The sequence below is a fragment of the Chelmon rostratus genome, chromosome 9 (genome assembly GCF_017976325.1).
Source record: "Chelmon rostratus isolate fCheRos1 chromosome 9, fCheRos1.pri, whole genome shotgun sequence".
In the NCBI taxonomy this organism is placed as follows: Eukaryota; Metazoa; Chordata; class Actinopteri; order Chaetodontiformes; family Chaetodontidae; genus Chelmon; species Chelmon rostratus.
Window position 1 is genome coordinate 15,435,283 of NC_055666.1, and position 13,866 is coordinate 15,449,148.

The following is a 13,866-nucleotide window of genomic DNA, read 5'->3' on the forward strand; positions in this document are numbered from 1 at the left end:
CTAATAACTTGTTTTAACGAGTTGTCTTCACAAGCTGCAGCTTGAAACTGTCAGCTCTGTGCTAACTTGCTGCTAGTGTTGCCTACAATCACAGCACTGGCAACTACTGCCCCCTACTGATGCAAGCATGTGCTAGATTTGTTCAGCAGGATAAACTAATATTAATGATTACTCTTTATGGTGTGTCAGGAAACCATCCATATACAAGTATACATTTGGGATGAAATGCTGTTTCTGAGGAGCCTATGGTGCAGCAGTTAAACGGGGACGCCAAACTGCAAATAAATATGCAACATAAAACAAATGTAAAGACATAAACTGAACTGTGCAAGAGATGAAGACTGTGGTGCAAAAACAATATAGACTATAAGACAGAAGAGTCCAAGACCAAGACAATGTAACTGTAACCAAGACAATGTTGCACAAGGAGAATGTAAACTGTAACGCAGTGCAAGAAGAATATGTAAACTATTAACTTTTTTAGCAGCAAGTGGCTTTTCTAAACATAGCGATGGATTTAAACATGTGCTCTTCGTCAAGAGGGTGATGACAGAAACGCGGTTGGGTACAAAGTTTCGGGATTTCTGTCAAAGTTTTTTCTTATTCAAATTGGGAAAATAAAGACAGAGGGTGTTGTGTGTTGTACCGACTGTAAAGCTGCAAGTAAAATCTGTGATTTTGGGCTTCAGAGGTCGAATTGATTTGACTTGACATTTGTGTTAATGTGAAAAACTGTTGCACTGTGTCTGACGCAGATTGGAGAAATCTGAATGTCTCCAGCTGTCTACTATTGTTGCAAATGTGCAAGATGTGTGCTCATGCATGAGCTTGTATGTAGATATACGCTGTAAAAACATTTGCCACCATGTGCCTGTTCTCAACATGCCTCCTATAGACTGATGCCACACTGCTGGCCACAGATTTCTTTCTCAGCAGTGTTCTTTGACCCTGCTGGTCCCTCTGGCATCCCACATCTCCTCCTTTAATCCCTCATGCTTGAGGGGAGGCCAGGGAGACGCACACAAAGCAGAGAAAACGGTCGCTGTTCTCCATCACGGGGCCCCTAATGATGCTCTCCCTCAGCCACTGACTGAGGGGAAAATGGCCACAGGGGTGACAGGGATGGGGGATAATATATTGGACTGATGAAGCTCTGTCAAGCCTCTGAAACAACAGCGTGTGCATATGACTCCAAATTATGTAAATAAAACACAACAGGTGATATGCTGTTTCAGGTTTATTTTAACATGTAATTGTGATTCAGGTTTCTATCTCGATCAGTCATGTTGAAATAATTACAGTTTCAATCATTCCAGCTTTGAAATCATCTGGTTTTTGGCACTGAGGGGTGGATATTCCTTCTTTTGCAGCCCTGCTCAGCTGTAATGACACGGAGGCCCTAAACAAGAGAACAGATGAGAGAAAACCTTTTGAGAAAGACATTAAAGCTGAACTCATATCAGACATAATCAAATTTTGATGCTGGCTGACCTAAGAGGTCTGGATTATGATTAGCTGGCAGGCTGGGGTAAAAGGTGCGGCTGGAGAAGGAGGTCAGGCATGGATCAGACCATCCCCAGGCGTCATTACAGGAACATGGCTGGTTGTGGTAGCAGGAGATGCCTCCTCCTGGAAAACAAAACAGCTCCTGTTGCAGGTTCGCTTTTATTTCTCCTCCCACCTCCATCCCTCTACTGCAATTGTCACTTGCTCTAATTAGTACAATGACAAAATACATGCATGTATATGTTCCCGGCTGTAAGTGCACAAATTTATCCATGCAATCTCCTTTTTTAATGGTTGCAGTGATGGAGGAGTGGAGGTGCAAGCGGGCCTGTAATGAGAAGCTGAGGTGAGGGGGAGGCAGGGAGGAGCAGAGAGCCTGCTGGCTGAGAGGACAGAAGCCTGGGGCGCTGAGGTGGATCTCCTGCTGCGGAGGTTGTTTCAGTCAGGATAATATTAACACAGGACCACCGGCTTTACGCATCAGTCTGCTGCGTGGTCTGGCACCGCAGAGAATCCACTGAAATCTGTGTGTCTGCTCTGCAAATGCATCCATCTACACAACATTTTAATCTGGTGCGGAATCTCACATTTTGTTTTTAAAACGCAGGAATAGACGTTGCCGGTCGACCATTTCTTTTTGTGCGGTGTGAAACTACTTTCTTGATATGAGAAAGCGCTTTAGAAAATTCTTGAAAAAACTGAAACAGAAAATGTGGATTTAGCATCACTTCACCTATTCTGAAACACAGAAAATCAAATATGAAGATTGTATTAATTGACTAAATATAAAAATCAGGTTCTTTTTTAAGTGAAGAGATAAAAATCACACCTACAGTATTTCCACTGGCTTCTAGATGCCTGTTCCAAAGAAAACTCCAAAGCACACTAGTTTAACTTACTAATTTACATTAGCAGTGTGTCCAGACAAGAAAAGTGATGGAATAAATTACATTATAGTCAAGGATATCTGCATGTAGGTCAAATGTGCTTGGTTTTTGAGTGTGATGTTAAAGGACACTTTGCTCTTCAATAGAGTGTGCAACAGAAATGGAGGAGCTGCTCCCAACACCTGTGGACTAACTGACAGCAGCTCAGAAAATAAAACAAGATAAAGTGTTACACATTTTTATTTTTCTTCAAAATTTAAAAAGTATAGATTGTATTAATTTCTTGCATCCCAACTGACAAAACAATCAAGTATTGATAGCTTGCAAATGAGACAGAGATTGTGACTGTATTTAAGTAAATGAAAAAAAATAAGCAATCTGTTTTATTATAAAGTTAGCTATGTGAATTCATTCTTATTATTTATACCTGTGCTTTTCTTGCTGTGGCATGACAAAATGTCTGCGGTGAAAAAGGCCTCTCAGGCAGAAACAAATATTCTCACATACACTTTCAAACACATGCACAAGCACACTGATCACACTCACACACTGTATTACCGTCCTTATGTTTGCTGCTGCATTTCCTGAATCCCAGAATTCCACTGATGGAATAGGCAGACTCGGAGGGATAGGCTGTTCCCATGGCAACAGATGATGCTGATGACACTGCCGGGGGTCAGAGGTCAGTGTCAGGAAACATTAGACACAGACAGCTCAAGAGAGACTAGAAGGGACAGACAAGACTCACCAACTTCACAAGACTCAGACTGCACTTTGTTTCTGATGATCCTGTAAAGACAGAGGGAACTCGCTCAGCACGCACTGCCATCATCTGTGCTGTCACAAGCACACGCATACATGAGGCCATCTGTACCTGTTGATGGAGCTGATGCTGGGCACGCTGTCGTGGTCACACACACGCTCCAGCAGCAGCCTGTCTCGGATCTCCCAGGCAAACATGGTGGGGTTGGTGTGCTTCAGATACAGGATCGTTTGCACAACTCTGGGAGTGGCCACTTTGGGCTTAGAGCCTCCAATCACTCCAGGCTTGATGCTTCCTGTCTCATTGTATCTGAATTCACAGTACTGTAATTTTACTTGATTTTACCTGATTCATATACAGTTAAGGAGATGGAATAATGTGGGAGAAGGCACAGCATCACTATAGAAAATCACATTCTGTAGCTTAATCAATATTAAAAAGTTATTTTTTGAAAAATTAGTCCTGAGATGAACACACACATACTGCACATATTAAAGATGAGAATTGATATACATGTGGATAGTCAACCATTACCCTACATGAAAATAAATATAGGCCTAATGCATTTATGCATTTACATGAAAGTCTATATACATTTCCAAATGGCATATGAACATTTTAACATGTGGGTAGTTTTCATGCGTGAACACTGCAACACTTTATTTTGAAAAGTTCTATACAGATACAGGTTATCATATTCTGCAAAATCTGCTTCATTATAGACAACCCTGTCTATAGATTAATTTGTTATTAAATCGCTTGAATAAATGACCAAGCAGTCCCTTTACCTGGCCAGTATTTTGCTGACACAGCCGTGACTCACGCGCAGCCGGCGAGAAATCTCGCAGGGACGCACGCCCCGGTGAGCGAGCTCCACGATGCGCTGTCTCACCACGTGCGGTAACGGGCGCCCGTTAATGAAGACACCGCCGAGCTGGTTCACCCCGCCGTGCCCTGAGCGCCGGAGCGGATCAAGGAAACACGCATCAAAAGGCATGGTTGCACACCAGCGAGCAGGCGTGAAGTCCTGCATGGGCAGCCCCTCGCTCATCATAACTCAGTGCAAAAAGAAAGTGGATAACTTACTGCAGCTGACACCCCATAACTTTAACTTAAATAAGAAGCTTCGTTACTTACTGTGCGTAATGTTGAGCGGCACCTGTCCAAAGCGTGCGTCCATCATCACAGTCTGACTCTAAAAGCAGTCTAACTTCTAGACGTCGCTTGGCACAAAGTGTAACTGCTTTGCAGAACCAAAAACATTTCCATTCAAAAAAAGAGCACTTTTCAGTTTTCTTCTGATTGTTTTTGTTTGCGGTGCGCAGCGACAGTAGTCTGCCTTCAGAGCCGGAGCGGTGGACAGCGGCACGAGCCATGGACCCACACGCACACGTGCACGCGCTCCATTGTCTCTGCTTTTAAGTGAAGATAAGACAAGTCAAGATAAGATAAGTTGAGATACGATAAAATAATGATTTATTAATCCCATAGCGACCATAGCATTGTAACAGCAGCAAAGGAGAAAGTGTAAAACAGCATCAGTTAAAACTAATCCACTAATCTCAAAAACTATATATTGATTGTACTTTTCATTCAGTAAACTGTTGAATTTTACACAATTGCGCGTACTTTGTCATTATGACCTTAACACTTTAGCCAACGGTGGAATATCATAAGTAATAATAATAATAATAATAATAATAATAATAAACTTTATTCAAATAGTTCAATTCATCCATAAGATGCAACTCAAAGTACTTAACTTTAAAACAAATAATAATAACACGTGTGATAAAACACACAAAACAAGGAAAATCTAAGAAAAAGCGTTAAGCCTAAACTTCAGTAGTATTCTTAAGTGTAGGAATACAAATGTGAGGTACTGACGTTAAATAACTAGGCTTTCTATTGCCCGAGGACACATTTAACTTGACATACTGGAAGTCGTTGCTACTGGAACAACCAGGAGCAATTGTTGCCACTGCCAGCTGTTGACAGCAAACTAGCCAGCAACAGACGAACTTAAAGGCATTTATAAGGTTTCTGCTGTACAATAATACTTTTACATTACTTATAACGGCCATGTTGCAAATGATAATTAAAAACTGGACATTACCAGATTTACTCCAGCGCCATCGGAATTGAACTTGTAGCCAAAATAGTTTGCAAGCGTTGCTTTTAAACGCTGGAATCAGTTTTGGTTGTCCAACCATTCAACTCCCGGAAACGCCGGCTGAAGCGCTTCAAACATGTAAACAAGAATGGAAGTAACAAGCCTGACAGTTGAATGGAGGGAAGAATTGGTTTTGAGTATTGCGTGAAGTCGCAACAAATGTTAAGTAAACTAAAACCGGTAAGCGCCCGAGAAATGCCTCTATAGACTTTGTTTCATTTGGTTTTGTTCGGTAATTTTACTCATATTAGCAGTCTCGGCTACTTCAGAGCTAACGTTAGTTAGCGTTAGCATTGCGCTGGTTAGCCTGATGTTAACCCACGTGTTAGAATGTTTTGAATGTTCACATAGCAACCGTATAATTACATATGTTAGAAAGAAATGCCCAAACCAGGCAATTAAATATCTGTTCGGTACCATTCATTAACGTACTAAAAAGTTGGATAAATAAAAAGCTATTTGTCACCACTGCTTGACAGTTCGGTGAGCCGTCGTTGGGTGGTGCTGTTCAGCTGTTCTTCCACAGGTTGTATTATGGACTATAGTAAGGAAAATGAAGATGCTGATGATAAAGAAGGCGGCAAAGACGACCCCTTCTTTATTGGGGACTTGAGTACTTCAGAAGGTGAAGGGGAGATCAAACACCAGAAAAGTTACAGCAGCTGTAACAAACAAGCTTCACGGCTCAGCGGGGAAAGCTCTCCCCCACTCCTCCTGGCATTCAACATCGCCTCTAGACGCGCGCTGCAGGACAGCAGCCCAAGTCCTACTTCCAGTTTGGATTTACAGGAGGAGCAGGAGCAGGAGGACAGTAACCAGCCCATCGAGGAGTGGATGATCCTGGGAAGGGAGGAGCAGGTGGGAGACTCAAGCATCCAGCTCAACCTGAGCTACTGGAGCAGCTCCGAGGATGACTCTGGAGATGAAGGTTAGACTATTCATGATCTACCTCTGGGTTAATTCTGTGCTGATGTCTGTTATCTTGTTTCAACAGTCCTCCTACAGGTGCAAAGAAATAATTTGTAATGTGGGATTCTGAAATACAAGGATATGTCCAAGAGTGTCAAGCTACACATGCTGAAGGATAAGAAAGAGGACTATACAAGAATCAAGCATGAAATTCCACAGCATGTCTGGAACCTGTATTTGGGCTCAACCAGATACTGTGGAGGCTACAACTGTGCTGCTTTACTTCTGAATTTGATACGTATGTGTATGCTGTATGTCACTGCTGACCCATGGGTATAATTTGAGCTTCATTTGAATATTATTTACATGTAAATGTGATTACATGAGGCACTGTGCAAACTTATTTGCTTGCTGGTATGTGATTGGACAAACATGCACTCTAATGTGCACTCAAGTAGGTGGAAGTAAGTGATTGACCATGATTTGCAGCTGATTGCTAGTGGCATGACAATACAAAGGGGAAAGCAATAAAACAAATCATCAAAACAGGGCCCAGAAATTCAACTTGCTTCTGTTTAACACTAAATACAGTACAGAACAATGGAAGTGTTCAGGATGAATGTTTTCCTCAGTTAAAATCAGGTTATTATGATTAAAAGAAGGATTTTAGTAATTGTCATTGTGATTTTAGTTGAAATGGTGAGAGCACAGCTTTGAATCAGGCTCTAGTTTTCCGACATTGCTGCCGTAAACCAATGAATACACATTCTTTCCAGTTAATCTCATAGATGCAAGGTGATGTTGAGTATCCTTGCAAACAAAACAGACTGCACTGATGTTGCTCTTTTGGGACTTTCTGTTGAAGCGTTTATTAAATTCTCAGGATAACTACTTGGATAATCTTTTTTTTCTCTCTAGAAAACAAAAGGCCCTTTCCAGCGCTACCAATAACTCCATGAGCAGCAATATTTCATAGCACAGCAGAGTGACCAGCTATTTTGTGTGCCAGTGTTTCAACATGGGATATTGACAGAAAAATACAAAAGATGTGTTTGGAAAGAATTACATTTCTGTATTAACATTTTCATGCAAAAACACTACCCAAACACAGAGCTACAGAGATGTCTGTGAATCTATGGGAGTACAATTTTTTTTAAGTTAAACAGAGACAGTTTGCTCTGTATGCCCTCCATTTTTCAGAAATGCTCTGCTTCACATTAATGATGATACTCATATTCACACCAGGGACCTGCCCTGCAAACCATCTTATCTTGCCAGCCAGCAACTCCACTGGAGCAGAGAGGTTTCATATTTTTCTCACCTCAGTGAAAGTTATTGTGGGAAGGTCAAGTGTTTTTCATCATTTTTCTGAGCCCTGACAGAGTTACAGCTTTTATGAGACAGACTACCTGGGAAAAACTAAATGTGTTAGGCTTGGGAAAACTCCTGATCCAGCTTTGATTTGTAAAAGCTTTTTTTTTTTTTTTTTTTTTTTAACTATGTATTAGATTTCAAGAGGTGTTGTGCTTGAGAACCACATTTATGTCTACAAAACTCAATGTTCTCCTTGGTCATTCTCTCCATTATAGATCAGAATGTGAAATCAGTTGATACCTGGGCTGTATCACAGAAAGACAAGGTAACTTTTAATTTCAGGATACTTCGCTAGAGCTCATTTAAACTCTATATTACATTGTCAAATTCAAAAGGAATTATGTTCAAATTAATTCAAATTACTGCATGCTTAAAAAAGACATTAAAAGAATATATGCCAGTGACTTTTAAGATGAAATTGAAATGAAGTCAGCTGTACTGTACTGCAGATATTTATGGTAAAGACTATTTAAAGCTAAGTTCTGAGTAATATAATTCTCAGTTTGGATTTAGAAAACTGTGGCAATTTTAAATTATGGCTGGCTGTGGTCTAATATACCAGCATGTACTCAGTTTTATAAACTTGCAAGACCACCTTTTTAGATTATGTCTGTCATGTCTTTGTCCATATTATCTAGTCTGGCGCTGATCAGTCGCTCCCTGTCCGCTATTTTGTGCCTGGTCATTCTCTGATCTGTAACATGTGCAACAGGACAGGACACCTTGCCAAAAGCTGCTACTACCACAAGGTAAAGGAACACACTCCTCCACCCTTTTTCTTTTACACATAATATTCTTTAAAACTGTCATTAAGTCAGAGGGAACTGAAAGCAAATATTACTGCCATGTCGAAGTAATTGCTATTACATGAGTTTGATGCAGCTGTAGAGTAATTACTTTCAGGGTGCATCCTCCTGTCCCATTGGTCTAAGATGCTTGGCAACATCTCTTGTTTGAGTCCAGTTGATATCCACTCCTCCTTGTCAGTGTTTTCTGCTTTTTTATACTTTCAACCATCCAATTATAGCAAAATGCTAAAATGCACATCTTTTTGTCAGGTTGAAAAACAGTTGACAAAACATTAATATATTTTGATAATTGATGCCTTGTCTCCATATGTTTTTGTTGATTTCTGTCTTTCTAACTGACTGTCTCACCTAGGCTAATGTTTCTGTCCCTTACAGACTGCCATAAGTTGCGCCAGAGACATAACCCTTAATTTACACACTGGGCGCACAGCGTCCACATTCTGTCCGTGACACGTGTGACAGAGCTGATCGCTGCCATTCTAGTCAATGAGTGCATTTCCACTTGGCGCGTAGCCTTCCTGTTTCAGAAGCATCCCAAAAGCGTATTTAGGCTCTGCTCCACAGAGAATATGCGCCAAATCTATTTTTGATGGATGACGCGTCAATCTGCACAGAATAGATTGAGGCAGACATGAAGTCAGGCAGGAGCGATGAAGAGAATCTAGTAAATTTTCAAAATAAAACAAGCTGTGCAGACTACTGATTGTACATCAACAATACTAATTAACATAGACAAAAAACCCCAAAACATTTTAACTGTGAAGCCTACTTCCCCATGGTAGAAGCACTAAAATCAAGGGAAAATGACCAAATAAACACATCTCATGGATTGGAGATGCGTGGAGGAGAGAGCAAATATGTGTCACATATGCGACATCATGCGTGAAAATCTCGGATTAGTGTTGTAGTTCCACGTTTACTGAAAATAATAATGGCCATCCCAACCCCTTAAAAATTGTAAAATTGTCTCTGTGCAGAAACGTCCCACCTGTGTCCTTTGTGGTATCCGGGGCCACATCCATAGGGACTGTCCGAGCCGCCCCTGCACCAACTGTGGCCTGCCTTCACATGGCTTCAGGCCCTGTGAAAGGCCCCCGCTGTGGAACCAACACTGCCAGCGCTGTGGTATGGCAGGGCACCTCTCTGATGTGAGTTTGTTTGTTAGCCCCCAGGTGTGGCTCCAGTGAGTGTTTGTGTTGGAGTGCGTTGCCATGTTGAAGGAAACTTTAAAAGCATTTGCCAGTTGAGTGTTGACATATTCTGTAGCCTCAGGTGTGTGTGGGCCCCTTTCATGAAGTGTTGTTTGATCTTGGCAACCAGTTCCTCATCTTCAGTGCAGTTACACAATGCTTTTTTTTATCTGGATTGCTCAAAAGAGTAATTTTCTCTTTTGTTTCCTTGGTTCTTCTCAGGTCTGCCCTGATACATGGAGACAATACCACTTGACAGTGAGTTGAAGTTTTGAATTTACTACTCTTATCTCACCTTCTTTACTAAGCAAGATGTATAATGCCTCTAAATATAAAAAGGTCTGTATGGCTGACTGTATGACTGTATTAACACCACAGATTTGAGTTTTTCATGATTTTGCTCAGACGATCAGCGGACCATCTTTATCATGTCTTTTAATAGGCTGGTGGAAAGGAAAGGAAAAGTTTGAATGCATAGATTTGTATTGATCAAACTTCAAAGAAATCAACTTATATCCTTTTTCCAGGTCCAGTTAGAGGTTCCACTCAGGCCACGGACAGCTGACACCCTAAAACATAAGAAATGCCCTGTTTATTGTTACAACTGCTCTGAGAGGGGACATTATGGTTATGTAAGTGGCTAATAAAAGAAATCCTTCTCCTGCTTTTACCATCTTTCCTTTCCTTCTTGGCCTGATGTCTTTGTCTGTTATCCTTCTTTTTCTTTATACTGTCTCATGTGTCTCTCTGTATTCCTCTTCCCCTCTGTATACCTCTGCACAACATAGCACTCTTCCTCTCCCTTTCTGCATCTGCTTTTTGATTGGACTGTACTGTGCCTGCCCGTTAATTCTGTTGCTCCCTCACTTTCAGTTGCATCTGTTCTCTCTTTCCTCTCTCCTTCAATCACTATATATTTTTGTATCAGCACCATTCTGTACTGTCTTGTATCCATCCTTCACCTTTTGTATTCTTCTCTGTCTTTCCCCCTACATCTGTGTCTTTGTCTCTCTGTTGGTATCAGGAGTGCACTAAGAGGAGGATGATCAGTGGGGCTTCGCCATCATTACCCTATGTCTGCCACTATGACACCGTGGAGGACATCCTCCAATCTCGTACCACTGTGCAGGAAAGAGCCAAAGGTGACAAAACCTATAGTATATACAGTATTATTTTACATACCATGGTGTAAACGTTTGCAGAAAATGGTGATTTTTATCATGCTAATTTCATCAGGGATTTGGGATTTAATCTTAGCTGATTGCAAAACACATCTAGCATTCAAAGGGTCTCCTTTCACATTTTTTGATTGCAGCATACACCAGTTGGTGCTATGCATCTCTAGTTACTTATTAATGAGGTAACTTTAGTCAGGAGCAGATGTCTTCAGATGGTACACAACTTTCAAAAGGTGGTTCGACCCTCCACAGTGAATCCCTCTAGCTGGTGGGTCAACAGTGGTGACCAAATCACAGCCCATCTGCTGCTGATCTCCAGCTACTCTCCTCTCACCGACTCCTTAGCAAGCAAGAAGCTCCCTCTGCTTCCTGCCCTGTTGTCCCTCTTTCCCTTTCCATTGACGTCCAGAGGAGCCGACAAACAAGCTGCAGAGAAATCTGTGCAACCGACCTCAACTGGGAGCAGCCATGCTTGCCATTCTTGGTCTCTGCAGTCCTGCACTAGAGGTTATGTTGAAGCTTTCCTCTGACGTGCCTCTTGATGACCCTTCTCCCATGGAAATATAAATTCCACTAGTATTATCTTCTTGTCTTCTTGGGACCACAACACAATGTTTGGACGTAGAGAGGTATTGTCTACTTCTTGAAACTGCAGCTTCAACTGTCAAACATTGTCTTGGCACCACCGATGTAGGCCTTCGGTCAGAGCTGTTTTACACCCTTTCAGTATGTAGTTTAGAGTTGCCATTAATTTACAGCTGGGGTCGTTTGTCAGGCTTGGATATCTTGAAAGAGCTCCACACATGATGGTGGTCTTGACCTGCTTGAATAAGTTGACCGGCAGGCACTTGTCAAGTCTAACCAGACAACAGTTTGGTTCAGTTTCATGTTTAAGGCCCTGTGGATCAGCTCGCTGATGATCAAAGTGTGTTTAGACATGCTGAAAAACCAGGAAAGCTTTTAAGATTCCACAGTTGCTGAAGGAGCTGTGGGCACTTCTTGTATACTTAAGGTATACTGCTGGGGCCTGAAATGGCAGATGATCTTGATCTCCAAACAGTGTCTTTTCCTCATCTTCTGTGATGTTGGCTCATTTGCAGTGAGTTTAAAAGGCATTTTCTGAGGTCTTTCAATTACTGCATTATCATTATGGATCATGAAGCCATGTGTGAAGGCCGTCACTATGTGTTTCTTCCAAGAACACCCTGACCCTTTGGCCGGTCAGGCTCCTAATTTGTGTTGACCAAGGACGGTCTTCAAGAATCGTGTAACCACACCCAAAGGTGATGTCACAGGGTCCTGGACTACACGTGTACATCACTGCAGCAAGGTGAAAATTTAGATCAGAGAAACTTAAGTTATGCTTTAAAGCAGTTTTTGTTTGGAGTCAACAGATCAACTTGTAAACATTTACATGCTATCACCTTAACAGGCTGTTATGGTGAACATGTCAGCAAATAGTTACCTATTTACACCCAGCGGACACTGAGCGGCATTATCCTTATTTTGAAGTCATGTATTTGGCCACCGAACACACTTAATGTACCCTCAGTTAACAGTGTACAATAATTTCAATAACTGCACCTAGCTAGAACCAATGCACACTGCATCAATTTTAACAAGGAGTACCTAATAAACTGTCAGCTTAGTGTAAGTCCAGTATTCAGCTCTGTTGGTAGCTTGAAAACAACTGGCTGCTGTGGCTGAAAACAGTTGATGAGAGCAGTGAGAGTAAATCAAAACAGTAATTGTGTGCCATAAAAGCAACACAATAAACTGACATGATGCTCTGTAGAGCTGAGGAGAAGTGCAGAGTCTGTTGATATCTCTCTGTGGGTTTGTCTAAGTAAGCAACCCCTTTCACAATGCATTTTTCGTATTGTTAAAATGAAAATATTAATTTGTGCAACTGTAAACAATAACTTTTTAACATGTTGGTCAGCTATACAGACTCACAGGGAATTTTCTCTTTCAATGCTGTGTTTTCAGAGCTTGCGAGTGTTGGATCCCTGCCTCTCTCAAACCAGCAGCATTCTGAACCGACAGGGGAGAGCGGTGCGGAGAATCAGCCATTCCAGGGGAGGAGCAGGACAAAGCAGGAGACATGCGGCCGGGCCAGCAGGAGGAAGACGTGGCCAGAGAGGCGCAGAGAGAGACGGGAGGTGAAGAGGCTGAGGAGAGAGGCTCAAGCCAGACGGGAAGGAGGACTACTGGGGAGATCCCAGAGGAACTTTGATGATGAAGTTTGCACTGCAGACCCCTTCAGGTCCTCACTGCACAGTCCCAAGTGTTCCACACCCCCTCCACAGAAGAAGAGGAGGGATGAGGAAGGTGGGAGAAGGAGCAGGAAGAGCAGAGAAGCAAAGAGGTGGAAGAGAGGAGGGATAAAACATGGGGATTTATATCCCCATGGTGATGTGGACGTCAATAGTGAAAACCTTCTTTCCCCAAAACAAAGAGTACGTCACCGGAGAAGATGAAGTGTGATTGTTTTTAATATTTTTTATTTTAAGGCTTAACAAATACAACAGAATAGCGCTACTGATGATTTTGTCTGTTTTATTGATTCATTTATTTATTGTCAGTACAAAAACTGTAGAATAGTACATACAGTTGAAGGATGCTCTTCAGCGTAATTGGTATGAATGTACTTTTGTACATTAACCTTGTTCTGCAAGTACATCGACTACTATTATACTGGCTGTGCCAGGTTTTCAACGCACAGTGTTTTGGAATATGTTTTTAAACACTATGCCTGCTCTCTGCCTCATGTTGTGTTTGGGGGGGTTATCCCCCTAAATATAATGCTTATTTTACAGTAACATCATATTCTGCTAAGACAGTTCTTGAAATCAGGTCAGAGCCACGGGACTTCGATTGATCTTGCAGAGAGTAATATTTATATTGTAAAGACAACAGTAAACATGAATTTCCAGATAATCTTGCTTGTATCGTCATTTGTGTTCAAGGTAGCTTAGTGAGTGACGTCTGTTACGTTAAAACGTATAAGAGTGTGGGATTAGGTTTATTTAGTAAATGGGAGTAGGCTTTAAGCATCGGCATATGCAGACCTCGTC

At 41.7% G+C, this 13,866-nt stretch overlaps 2 protein-coding genes across 4 annotated transcripts; one reads left to right on the forward strand and one right to left on the reverse strand.

Moving 5' to 3' along the window:
- Positions 1-1,263: 1,263 nt before the first annotated feature.
- LOC121611834 (paired box protein Pax-5-like) lies at positions 1,264-4,391 on the reverse strand. The gene is made up of 7 exons (XM_041944540.1): positions 4,294-4,391; positions 3,945-4,212; positions 3,268-3,465; positions 3,142-3,182; positions 2,952-3,059; positions 1,492-1,629; positions 1,264-1,399 (listed from the first exon to the last, which is right to left on the reverse strand). The coding sequence occupies exons 1-7, from the start codon at positions 4,337-4,339 to the stop codon at positions 1,377-1,379; spliced, it is 822 nt and encodes a 273-aa protein (XP_041800474.1). The 5' UTR covers positions 4,340-4,391; the 3' UTR covers positions 1,264-1,376.
- Positions 4,392-5,412: 1,021 nt separating this feature from the next.
- Positions 5,413-13,719, forward strand: LOC121611790 (zinc finger CCHC domain-containing protein 7-like). Of its 3 annotated transcripts, none has more exons than XM_041944484.1 (9): positions 5,413-5,509; positions 5,809-6,257; positions 7,828-7,877; positions 8,251-8,361; positions 9,399-9,569; positions 9,834-9,869; positions 10,139-10,243; positions 10,636-10,753; positions 12,779-13,719. In XM_041944484.1, exons 2-9 carry the CDS (start codon positions 5,864-5,866, stop codon positions 13,267-13,269), a joined length of 1,476 nt encoding a protein of 491 aa, XP_041800418.1. In that variant the 5' UTR covers positions 5,413-5,509; positions 5,809-5,863; the 3' UTR covers positions 13,270-13,719. The 3 variants fall into 3 exon arrangements, with proteins under 3 accessions (XP_041800418.1, XP_041800419.1, XP_041800417.1); XM_041944485.1 differs by having other exon boundaries at positions 5,420-5,509; positions 6,119-6,257; XM_041944483.1 differs by having other exon boundaries at positions 5,424-6,257.
- The last annotated feature ends 147 nt before the right edge of the window (positions 13,720-13,866 follow it).